Source organism: Dromaius novaehollandiae, chromosome 9, assembly GCF_036370855.1.
Source record: "Dromaius novaehollandiae isolate bDroNov1 chromosome 9, bDroNov1.hap1, whole genome shotgun sequence".
NCBI classification, from domain to species: Eukaryota; Metazoa; Chordata; class Aves; order Casuariiformes; family Dromaiidae; genus Dromaius; species Dromaius novaehollandiae.
In genome coordinates this window covers 15336206-15348339 of record NC_088106.1, presented here as the reverse complement: position 1 = coordinate 15348339, position 12134 = coordinate 15336206, and the positions used below count along the sequence as shown (strand labels likewise).

The 12134-nt window shown below is 43.2% G+C and overlaps 1 protein-coding gene across 1 annotated transcript in view; it reads left to right on the top strand.

Moving 5' to 3' along the window:
- The first annotated feature begins 208 nt into the window (after window positions 1-208).
- Window positions 209-12134, top strand: part of FGF12 (fibroblast growth factor 12) — a 242844-nt gene continuing 230918 nt past the window's right edge. The window contains exon 1 of the mRNA XM_064516792.1: window positions 209-458. Within this exon, the coding sequence (XP_064372862.1) occupies window positions 446-458 (13 nt within the window). The 5' untranslated portion in view covers window positions 209-445. The remainder of the gene's footprint in view (window positions 459-12134) is intronic.

The following is a 12134-nucleotide window of genomic DNA, read 5'->3' as shown; positions in this document are numbered from 1 at the left end:
GCGCCCGCTCTCGGCGGCGGGGCTCGGGCGCGCCGCGGTGCGGTGCGGGCCGCGGAGCCGGCGCGGAGGGCGGGGCGCGGGCAGTGCGCGCATGCGGGCGGCGCCAGGCAGCGCGGCGGGCCGCGGAGCCACTCGCCCCCGCAGCACCGCTCGGCCAGGGACAGCTCCCGCGCAGGTAAAGCCTCCCGCGGCCGCGCCCGGCCCCTCCGCGCCGCCTTCCGCGGGCGGGCTCCGCTTCTCACGCGGCGTCCTTCGGGGCTCGGCTGCAGCTCCGAGGCTTGAGACAATCCCGTCCCTACAGGAAGAGGAGGAGGGGGCGAGAGCCGGCGGCTCCGGCGAGCTCTCCCGGCCGGGCTCGCGGATTTTTGCTGGCGAGAGCAGCTGAGGAGGGAGCGCATCTCCCTGCAACTTCCCCGCAACTTCCCGACGCTCGCGAGGGTCTGCAATGGAAGGCAAAGGTGGGTGGCCCGGCGGCGGCGGCGGGGCACTCGGTAACAAAAGGACTGCAGTGCTCGGGCTCTGTGCGTTGTGCCGGGCTGGGAGCAGCCTGGCAATGATGTGCCGTGTACATTGCAGCACCGGGAGGGAAGTGGAATTGGGCAAGGCGATTCCTTTTCAACTCCCACAGCTTAGCTGACAGTGGTTAATATTCAATCAGTTGCGTAGTGGAGTGTGGTGAGGATTTTGTTTATTTATTGTAGGCAGATGTTAGTTGGTGATTTGTTTTCTTAATGCTAAGGATTTGCATAATAAATATGAGGTCTATCCCATGTTTTGTAGTCAGTCAGTGATGGGGAGGTTTTTAACAGATCAGAAGCATTTCATAATTAGAATGGTTTAAGAAAATCTTCCCCCCCCCCCGAAATGAGAAGAGCAAGGCTATAGAGCTATGCCCTCATTATGCTGCATATTTAACACATCAGAACATGCTGATAGATTGGAAGAAATACAATGAGTATTGTGCTATTGAACTGCCCACCCTAGAGAGAGGGAATCGTTAAATACTGGCTGTCTAGCTTGTGTGTTTGCATACAGAGACACATATCTAATTCAGATACATCCATTCCTGCTGGGCATACAAAATTTTTTCTATAGATATGTTTATTCCCGCACACTTATTTACCTGCCTACCTCCCTCTACAATTGCATCAGACATCATACATTCAACTGGTATGTGAACTCAAAATCTGTAAATGTTAATTGCTAATGAAATATTGATGAGAAGTCGGTCCACGCAGTGGAAAGGCTAGTTGTCATTCCCACTTAACTGTAGCTGCTAGCTCTCCTGTATAACACAATTTTGGTAGCTATCTAGTTGATAGAGATCAAGGCAGAGATAGAATATGGAGTATATTAATTCAAGGAAAATGATGATAGACTTGTATAACACAATACTACGTACCTTCCAGGGAGCTGAGCAAGCTATATTTAAACCTTGGGTTTATTTTTGTAACTAACTTGTCAATCAGGGCTATAGTTCTCCTGTGTAGGAATATCTGATTATATGCTGATTAAGGAAGGAAGCTATTTCAATCATATGGAGGCAGCATGTCCTATAAAGTACAGTGGCTTGTGGGCAGTGATCAATAGAATTACCAGGGCTTCAGCACAGGTAAGTGCTTTGGGTTTTTTTGAAAGGAGAAAAAAAGCATCTGCAAAGACTTGATTTAAATCAAAAACTTGAAGCAGTCATGCTGCCATGATTTTTTTGGATATTCACACTGTTTTCATAGTTAACCTGAGATGGGACACCTTTATCCTTTGTGCAGGTCCTACTGGTATGTGTCTTGATGCAAAACAAATGGACTGTGACTTAAAAATAACACATTATGTGCCTTGTCATGCACTACACAAGCAAGCAAGAAGCTCTGTGGAACTTCTAATGGGACTAATTTAACTAGAGGAGTTGTGCAGAGGGAAGAAAGCTAACATCTGCAATAAAATGAAAGAAAGTAAGACACATCCACCTACTGACTACCTGGTGGCAAAAGCAGCACCTGCTAAAGGGTCACCAAATTCCCATCTTGTGCAAACAGATCTATTATAATGCAGTTGCTGAGCTGTGAATAAATGACCAGCTGTACAAGGCAGCCTTTCAGGCCGCTGATACTTGTGTTTATTACTTGCAGGATGTGCTCCACAGCAGTCAGTGTTTCAGGGCTCTTGGGTGAAGGAGCTATCGGGGAAGTGAGATAAAATGCAAAAGTCACCCTGAGTTATTTTTTTGCAAAAACTTGTTAGCAGTTTGCTCTTACTAGAGATTTTCCTTACTGGGGATGGAGTAGGGAGTAAAGACTCTCTGGGTATTGTCCATGCAGAGGAAAGAGCCATTTGGAACAAACTCAGCAGAAATCAAGCTACTGGAATGGGACAGGTCTAAAGTAGAGATGACCTTAAAGGAAATGCACAAGGAACTTTGTCATCTCAGTGGAAAAATGAGAAGGCAGATCAAGTCTGCTCAGGATGAGGATCCAATTGTGTTGTCACTGAAGTAATTTTTGAACTTTAATGCTGGAGAAGCATGAAAAGGCCAATGGTGCACCGATCTAACACAGGAGAGGGACTTAATTTGTATACATGTGTAGTGAGGCACAATGCAGTCCTTCTCCCCAAAGGGAAGGCACAGTCCAACCCAAATCCTTCACGTATTCACCTTTTGACTAATCCAAGATGCATTTTCAACTGCATTGCTCTAATAGGTACTCATTACCTTTTATTTTCATTATTAAGCAAGCCTCCGCATTGCAAGTCTTGTACATTCTGGTACGAGACTGCTGCTTATATACTGCCTGATATGGTGTTGCTTTGAAGTCATCCCTTGCTTTTTAAATGCTTCCTCCTGCAGCCCCTCTCACACCCCTCACTCCTTCTCAGTGTTCATCTTTGAACATTTCAAACTCAGGGTTTTGCAGATACTGGGGGAAGAGTGTGTGCTACATTAAGTCTCTGTTTCAGAAAACCTACTGCCTAGCCCCTGAATTTAGCTGCCTCTGATGGGTATGGAGGTTCCTGTCTAGGATTTGCCATCCCAGGACAACTTGGTTGTCAATGTGGCTGATGCTGATGCTTTGGAAAGCCCACAATATTCTGTAAAAAGAGGGCTAAAGACAGGTCTGTGGAGCTGTTCAGAGCAGCTATGACCGATTGTACTGGTTAGAGTGTTCCATGAGAATGAGGAGGGAGATGGATTCACCCTAGATCTTCCTCCTGCTTCTCACAGCATAAAGACTTTGCAGCTGTTGGGACTGTTGCAGTAACAGTGCAGGCAAGAGAGTCCTGGTATGGGCCAGGGAGGAGATGGTGGTGCAGCCAGTGTGCCTCCCTGTAGCTTTCTGAGGTGTGTTGTGGTAGCATTGCAGATTCACAGTGGCCTGAAGTCCTAGCCTAAAAGCAACATTTGGCCTTGTCTTAACTTTCAGCCTTTTTGACTTGTTCCATTCTGCATGTTCACAATCTCCAAGCCTTTTCCAATAGTGAAAAGCCTGAAAGTTGTAGCTGCTCCCAAAGTTTATTAGGCAGTGAGGAAAGGGAGGACTGGGTGAGGACTGTTTTGCCTCCGCTACCTGATTCCTGTTCTCCGAATCTCACCACTACAGCAGTTCCTGTAGGTTGCAGCAGTAAGCGATACCACTCTAGACATCCCAGGAGCAGGGCTTTGCCAAAGCTAACAATAGTTAATGTGGAGGTTAAAGAATACTTGGTCATTTGCCAGATTCTTCAGTCACAGTCAAAGACGGTTGTCAGGGAAAGGAACGTCACACAGTGCTGTTCAGACTTGGAGGTTGAAAAAGAAATCAGCCAAACAAGAGTCAAGCTGCGCATAGTATAAAACATATCCCTGGGCTTCTAGACAGAGCAGAAAGGGACTGCAGGCTAGCTTTGCTGCAGGGAGCACTCCCTTTGTCCAAAGGTGCTATACCCTTTTCTCTAGTACTGAAGACAGGGAAAAATTCCTTTCTTGTGGTAAGAGAGAAAAGGCATATCACTTCAAGTGTCTACCCCATAGACAAGTGAAAAGATGTCTGTTATGTGGGAAATAGGGGCACACTACCTGCTGGGCACTTCTGCAAGGGCCTAGTCAGTTCTTTGGTGTTCTCCTCTCCCTGGAGATTGCTGCTGGATCCTGGGGCCCTGGTGAGGTTTCACTGCCTTGTATGTAGGGCAGGCTGCTGACAGTGCCTGGTACATGTGGTTAGCTGGGAAATACAGCAGGACTAGTTCTTGCCAAGCCACCTGCCCATTATACTGGGAAAGCTGAGCTAAAGCAAGATGTTTGCGTGCCCCAGAGACATCTGGATGTGGATTTGTCACTCTTGTCACTTCTGAGCTGTGGTCCTGCTCTACTTTGGTAGTGGTGTCCAGTTGAAGAGAGATCCCCCATGAAGTGGGTCTCCCCTCAGGAATAATAGCTCAGAGCTGAATGGTAATAGTGAGGGCTTCTGGTGTACAACTCTCTTCTGTTGGAAAGTCCTAGAGTAGCAGGGCTTTGAGGAGATGTCTGCAGAGGGCATCTCTGCAGAGTGACTGTCCCAGGCAGGCAGGTGCTGACATTGTGGTGTTTGAATCCTGTTCTCTTTTCAGGCACAAAGGCATGGGAGCTGGCTTTTTATTTTTGCAGGAGAGCCACTAACCTTACTGTCCAGAGTCATGCAGTGTCTGGGCCTTTAAATGATGTCCTATAAAACAGTACTAAGATCTGGTTTACCTACCTAGGATGTAAGGATATACCTACCAAGTGCTCCTTCTGGGACTGGCAAATGGGTCTGGTCTCTTAGCATCCTGCTATATTCTAGATTTGTGACTAGCAAGGTGGTCTGAACCATTTCTCCCTGCTTGAGCTGCTCTGAGCCCTCCTTGGCCAGACCCAGCATCGTGGGACAGCAGTCTCTGCACAGCTCTCTACATGTGCTGTGTTCACCCCATTTAGAGATGGGCAAAGGACAGTGTCTTCACCTTGAAGAACTTGTGATCAAAACTGAAGAGGGACAACAAATGGTAGGAAGGCAGACAGGCTTTGTGGACAAGGAGAGAGGTCTGCAAGTGAGTACATGCAGTTCTGGAAATTGCTGTGCACTGTTCTCTTCACTGATAAAAAGGAATGATTTTAGTGAACCCTGCAGTAGTTCATGTCCTAAACCCATTTGGGAAGATCACAACAAAGCCTCCTGCATGATGAGTTATCCTGATGTGTTGCATATTTGTTAGAGTTGTGAGTCTGTACCAGGTATTGCCTACTTACAAACATTTGTTTTTTTGAAGTAATGCAGGCTGCTTCGATAAAGACTGGGTCATGCAGAAGTCTTTTTGGTTTCTTCTGTATAATGGAAACTAGCCAAGTAGTGGCACAGTCACTTTTGCTATGAAATAGTTCCACCCTTTGGGATCGTTTGAACCTCGGTCAAGGCAATCAGAAGCTTCTCTGAGGAGCTCATATTCCAGAAGGAATATAGCTGGGCTCTCTACCTTTTGTAGTGATATGTGATAGAGGACATGTTATTGAGGCCAGCAGTTCTTATATGGGCTGTTTGAAGTTTGACACAAAAAAGCATGTTTGGAGGTATAAATAAATGGTCTGATTTCCCCCCACTCCCAGCTGTGCATTTCCATATGGATACCAGCATGTATAGCAGGGGAACACTCTGGGTGTGTAACCTTAACACCTGCATTTGAAGAGAATGGAATTTGCAACCTTGAGGCTGGGTTTCTACCTTTGCCAAAGTGTGGGGTGCTGTGAAGATCATTTTGTTCCCATGCCCCAAACTCAATCCCACTGAAAGATGCAGGAGGAGTATGAGGCATAAGTGAGCATTTCAGGCCTATTTTTCTCTAATGCATGTCTGAGAGCAGGTGAAGTGTCTGTTCCTGTTCCAGACACCAGAAGTCATATTAAATGCAACACAAAAAAATTGTCCTGGGAGGACTCAAAGAAGGCAAGAGCTCAGGTTGCTGTGGGGGATTGGCAAGTATTCTAGCCAGCAAAGCTTGGGAAGTGCTGCCACCTAGAAAAGCTGGTCACTGAGTTTGCATTGCCTTTATCAGCCATTCATTGGTAGCTGCTAAAATACTGTGGGTAGATGCTTGCAACTCCTGGACCAGGGTGTGACTGAGCCTGTTGGATGTCTGACCCCAGTAAATGGCTGGGGGAAGTGGACATGGTGTTCTTCAAAGTGGCTGTGCCCTAATAGGCTTTGTAATGAGAAGGAAGAAGGGAAAAGTAAATGGCTGTGCTTCTATACTTTTATACCTACAATCCAGCTTGTTATAAAGACAAAGGGGAAAGAGGACCCTGGTGATAGAGGCTTAACTGTTGTAAAAAATGGGAGGAGGATTTAGTCATCTGGCTATTATTAAAATAAGCAAGAAGCAGTTAAATTCCCCCACCCCACTCCCATGAGTTACTTCAGAACTCTGGAGGTTACCTTTAGCCTGAATGAAATGTTGGAATACTTTGAAATAATTATTTTTAATGTATTAAATTGTTATGCTACTATATGTCTAATGGCTGCAAGCCTAGTCTATGGACACTTTGAGTAACAACCTGCATACAACTTTACTTCCTTATTGGTTCATTTAGGGCCCCCAAATTAAAAAAAAAAAAAAAAAAAAAAACCCTTTAAACCAGTTTTTCAAAAGGCTTAGCTTACAGCAGGATTTTTTTCTTATCTGCTCTTATCTTTCCCACTCTTATCTATTCTGCTATTCAAATCCTGCCTGAATTGCATGTATTTCTAATGTGTCATAAAACTCAATATGCAAAAGCTAGTTATTTAGGGAGAACTGCAGAAACTATTTTAGTCTGTGCCTTTTGACCTATAAATGAGAACACAATTTTTTACGAGCAAAGCTTGGTGTTTGTTAGTGTGGTAAAAGGCAATTTGACAATGAAAAATATTCTTGATGGGCATAATTGTTTTCACTCAAAGTATAAAGATTTTAATAATGCTGTTATACTAAAATGACTGAAGAAAGTATTTACTATTTTCCTGTCAGTGATACACAGATTTTTTTTAATAGTTCCTATAACCTGGCTTTTTCTGAGTATTTTCTTTATACCAATCAAGAGAGTACAAGTAATCATGCTAATTCATTGATTTTCCTCTCACAGGTCCCAGGTTTGAATGAACTTCATGATTTGATATTTATGCAGGATACATATTGCATGCTACAATTTTTTCTTCAGATTGAATTAAATGGTGTATTTACTGTGGTGTCATGTTCCAGCAGGGATCCTGTGGTTTGACATGGCAGCTATTTGCTCAATGGACTTAGGCCTAGGAGCAGTATTGCAGTATGCCTTGAGCTGCATGGACAAGAGCAGGCTGTGTGTGTATGTTAGGATGTCTGCTTTTAGATGTAAGGATGTTTTTTAGTAGCGCTCAAAATGAGCAGTCAGGAAAGTATGGAATAGCATTTCCAATTTGGAAAACTGTAGATCTTAAACTGTAGTTCTTCGACTTTTGTTTCATCTCTCTATTGACTGCTGGTTTAGATTTTTTTCAGCTATCTGTCTTTGATACGTAAAGTTAATTTACTGAATGTAGCTACTTGGAAGATTTATGAAGAAAAGTCAGAAGTGCTGAATGTTTTATTAGCATAATGAAGGAAACTCTTTGCTTCTCAGTCACTGACAATGTATTATTAATGTAAAAACCTTTCCTTGAATTTAATGCTATCTCCAAAAGAGACTGGCCAGCAAGAAGGCCCCATCAGGAGGAATGAAACATATCTGGTCACAATTCTGAAGTCCATGCTTCTTTCAACATACAGTGCCATCACTAATACTCCCCTCCCCAAGTCCAGCAAGCTGAGGGTATTGGTAGGATGGATGTGCTCAAGTGCTGTGATAGTCCCTCAAACAATGGTTGGGCTGGAGACCTCCTGATGTCTCTTCCAGCCGACACTGGGCTGTCTCTGATATGATCCTTTCTGCAGAGGTGGACTCTGAAGCACGTTCTGAACTGTGAGTCTTGCCTCTTCCTCTTCCCCCTTACCTACTGTACCCCCTTATGTATGGGTGTTTATCATGGTTTGAGGCACTGAAGATCTGGATCCAGATATTGTAGCTGGAATTTGGCTGTGATTTGTAGAGTGGGAGAAAAATGCATATGGCTGTGCAGTTTGAGAGATCAATCTTGTATGAAATTCAGCAGTGGAATAAACTTCTACCTTAAAGAACAGGCCTCAGAGCATCTTTTATTAATGTGCAATTCTGAATGTATATTTGGGGGGAGAGCTTTTAGTATAAAACTTGTCTAAACTTTGATTAAGAATATCTTTCAGCAATGAATTTAAAACACTAAGAAACAGTCAGAAACCCCCCCCCAAAATATTCCCAGATGACCAGAATTACTCAGTTTCATTGTAGAGGTGATCTTATTTTGAGACTTTGCTTATTTTTTCAAAACTTTAGCTAAGAAGGGATATCCAATATGAATTCATTCTTTACTTCAGAATTCTTGCACATGATGTACTTACTACAGTGTGAAAGTATCCATTTCACTGATGCCTTAGCATAATCCCAAAGAAATTCAGCCTTTCAAAATGTAAGTGGCTCCAACATACTGTAAACTAGAAGGCAACAGCTGTAATGCCAGTGAAGTGGGGGGGAAAAAAGCAGAATCCAGCAACTCCTAGGATACTGGAGAAAAATCACGTATGCACATGTAATGGAAGGCTTGGATTTCCTAATTTGATACTAACAAACCATTGCAGTATAACTGAGTTGACAGCAGAATGAATAAGCTTCCTCAGCAAGACCTGCTTCCTGTAACACTTTCAGCATATTTGATCTCTTTGAAGGCTGAAGTTGAGCTTTTTAGATATTTTCTACCCCTTGAAATTCATAGTTCTTGTTATCTGTCAGTGCTCCTGGTATTCTAGTATTGCCTATTAGCTGATGTCCCACACTTTCAACTAATGGCATTGACAAAGTCAGCTGTTAATTTTTACACTTTTTATTCACACTGGTGTGTCACAGTGGAAAAATTATGTACTGTAAATTGTAGCCATTTGGTTTCCATCTGAGAAAGTGAAGGAGAAATCAGTGGAGAAGTTTGAAAATTCCTGTCCTGAATCTCCTCTTCCAGTCAATATCTGGAATAAAGCCCATGGAGCTACTCTAGATTTGCACTTTCATAAGTAAATGCATAATTTGGTCAGTAGGCAAAATCCAGGTCCTCTAATGCCTTGCCTAATTGAAAACACAATGGAAATATGTGCTTGTATGGTAATGGATATATTTAAATGTCTTTAGGCCTCATTTATTAAATAGTTAAGAAATGTTTAAATGAGAAGACATCTTATATTGCTTCGAGGTAGTGCTAAAAAAGAAAATCCCAAGCAGTTGTGATTTATTGTCTTTGATATTCATGCTTTGTCTCCTTGCATACCACTATGAAAGTAGATAGTTTGCTTTATTGGTACAGACTATGTAGTTAGGCCTTTGTGTTAGTTACTGAATTAAGATCACTATATAATACCTTCGAAAGTCAGAATATCCACACTGTCTTCAAAATGACTCAAGTACATATATAACAAGTGACTGTGGTAAGACAGAAATACCTCCTATTACTACTGAAGGTAGCACCAGATGCTTAGAATTACCTGCCTATTTGTATGATTCATCTCAACAGCTTCAATTTCAGGCTTTCATTTATGTTCTGCTGTCTGTGAAATGGAGAACATGGTACTGGGGCTGATGCTGAGCTTTGTGTAAACAGATCTTCCAGTGCAGGCAATGCTTTCTATGCTGTGCAAGTCAGAGTCAAACAGTAGGAAATTTTGGATTGGTCTGTTAAGTATGTACTTTTGTAAACACACACTATATGCAGTGCCTCTTTTATTTGAAGTTGTTTGGGAACTGAGTCTGGAAGAGTTTTGGTGAATCTCACAGCACCATAAAAACTGGAATCACCAGCACTGAAATGCGTTTATATTCATGTGGAGCATGCATTCGTGCTCAGTAATCTCAAAGGCAAGGCTAGTGTTCAACTACTTATTGCTCTTGTCATCCTGAAGTCACCTTCATTGCCCAGAAATTACACTGCAATTTGGTCATCCAAACCAATCAAATCATGCCCTTAATGTAGTGTTCTGTCTTGAAAGTGATTGTGGTGGACTGTTGGCTTGGAGAACGTTGGTAAGGACAATGTTGGTTCCACTTCTGTGACTCCACTGGAGTTTTGCATCCAATTCTGTAAGTTGGATTTGTACTTGACATGCGAGGTGCGGTCAGTGCTTTGCTCTTCCCCCTTACCCTCAGTGACTTCCTGTGTAAATTTATTTTGTCTCCTGCAGCTGCTGCCTGTGGGCAGCCCCTCTTAATATAAGGAGCTTCTGTTGAGGGAGAGGATTAGTCAATGGTTTAGCAAGGGACAGTGTATGATGTTTCTGGGCTCTCCACCCACCTATCAGGAACACTGATGCAAGTATCTGCCTCTTATTCCTGTCCTGTTTTGCAAGGGAGTGCCCTAAAAATCGGTTTTCTCCAATTTGCAATAAATCCCATTTTGGGGGGAATTTTTATGCTGAATTGGATTGAACAGAGTATTTTTCTTACCTTTCTGAGCAGTCAAAAGCTTCCTGGGCTCTGCACTTACTGGTGGGTCTTGCCTTGGATGCAATGAAAGCCTGCCAAAACCTGAGGTAATGTGAGCACAGCGCTTCGGATTAGAGACTCATGTTTTTCAGCTGAACGCTTGCACTGTGTGCTGTTCTTGTAAGGAAGGTGCTGTGATAGGCGTGTCTTACTGACCTCACAGAGGCACTATGGATTTAAGTGAGGCTTTTAAGGCCTTCCCAGGTGAGAAGATATGTATAGACTATAAAGGTGTATCATTATTTTTAGTTCTTATAATTTCTCTAATCAACCTAGTAGCTCTTCTGTCTGTTGAAGTACGGAGGTTAAACTGATGGGAGAAACAAGCAATTGTTTCCAGCTCCCCATTTTAACTCCTTTCTCATTAGTATAAAGGACAGTGCCATGCTGTGTTTGTCAGAAAACAAGTGTCCCATAGGGAAATCTGTATATTCTTCCACTTCAAAAAATACTGTCATTCAGCCAAAGCAACATGCTTTGAGTCTGTTTGTTTACTTCCTTTTTTTTAAAAGAACAAAAATCATTTTCAAATGGAACAGTAATACTTCACTAAAAATGTATATAAAGGTTTTCCACGGAGTTCATTGTAACCGGTTATGAAAATGTGACTGTTTTGGTTCATCGTATCTGGCGTTCCCATGAAAAAGATCTTGGCTATGAATGTCCTGCCCATCCTTCATCAGTGGTTACTGGCTCAAATAACTAGCAAAGCCATGTGGAATTGTTCAGCTCTGTGAAGACTGCTGGTTTGGCCCCAACAGGATGGGTTATCTTGTAGCTTTACTAATAAAGCACTACTCAAAACAGATTTTGAATTGTCTTGGGTTTGGAAACTGCAGGGTTTTCACCCTATGTCCCAGAATATCCCCTGTTACCACTAATAGCTATATTCTGTATACTTACACTGATGCTGCAGGGTACCAGAAATAGTGACCAAGGTGGCTACCAGCCAATGGCTGCTGAATGCTTCAAGTCTAATGAACTGACAGTTTTTTAAATCTGAGGAAAAATGCAATCAGATTGTCTGTAATTATGTTACCAGATGATTGAGCAATCCAGAAAGAGCAAAGCATGGGCAGTAAACTTACCCGTTGGTATAAGACAAACCTGGATGGCTCTGGTATATATTGCCCCTGAAGGTTGGATGCTTCCTTCTCAAAGATGTATTGGACTGTCCATTCTGTTCCTGAATGATCTAGTTAACAGCTACATGAGGCAATAAATCAGTTCTTGCTCCTGCAGTAAAGGAACCCCTTGGCGCTCAGCTCAGCCCCTGCTGGCAAAAGAGTGTGGGAATGAAGGGCCAGACTTTCACACAGCTGTGCCAAGTTCAAGATGCCAGCATGAAAATCACCAGGGTTTATATCACCTGTATCTCTATACTTGAGAGCAGGAGAATGGCTACAAAACCTCTGATTAATTGGAGTTGCTATGCATGGGGACTAGCTCTGTACTCCCATGGCAAGTTAAATGGGGAATTGGCAGTTGCATTGGCAAGTATGTGTTGATTACGTGCATGCCCTGGGGCTGCAGCATG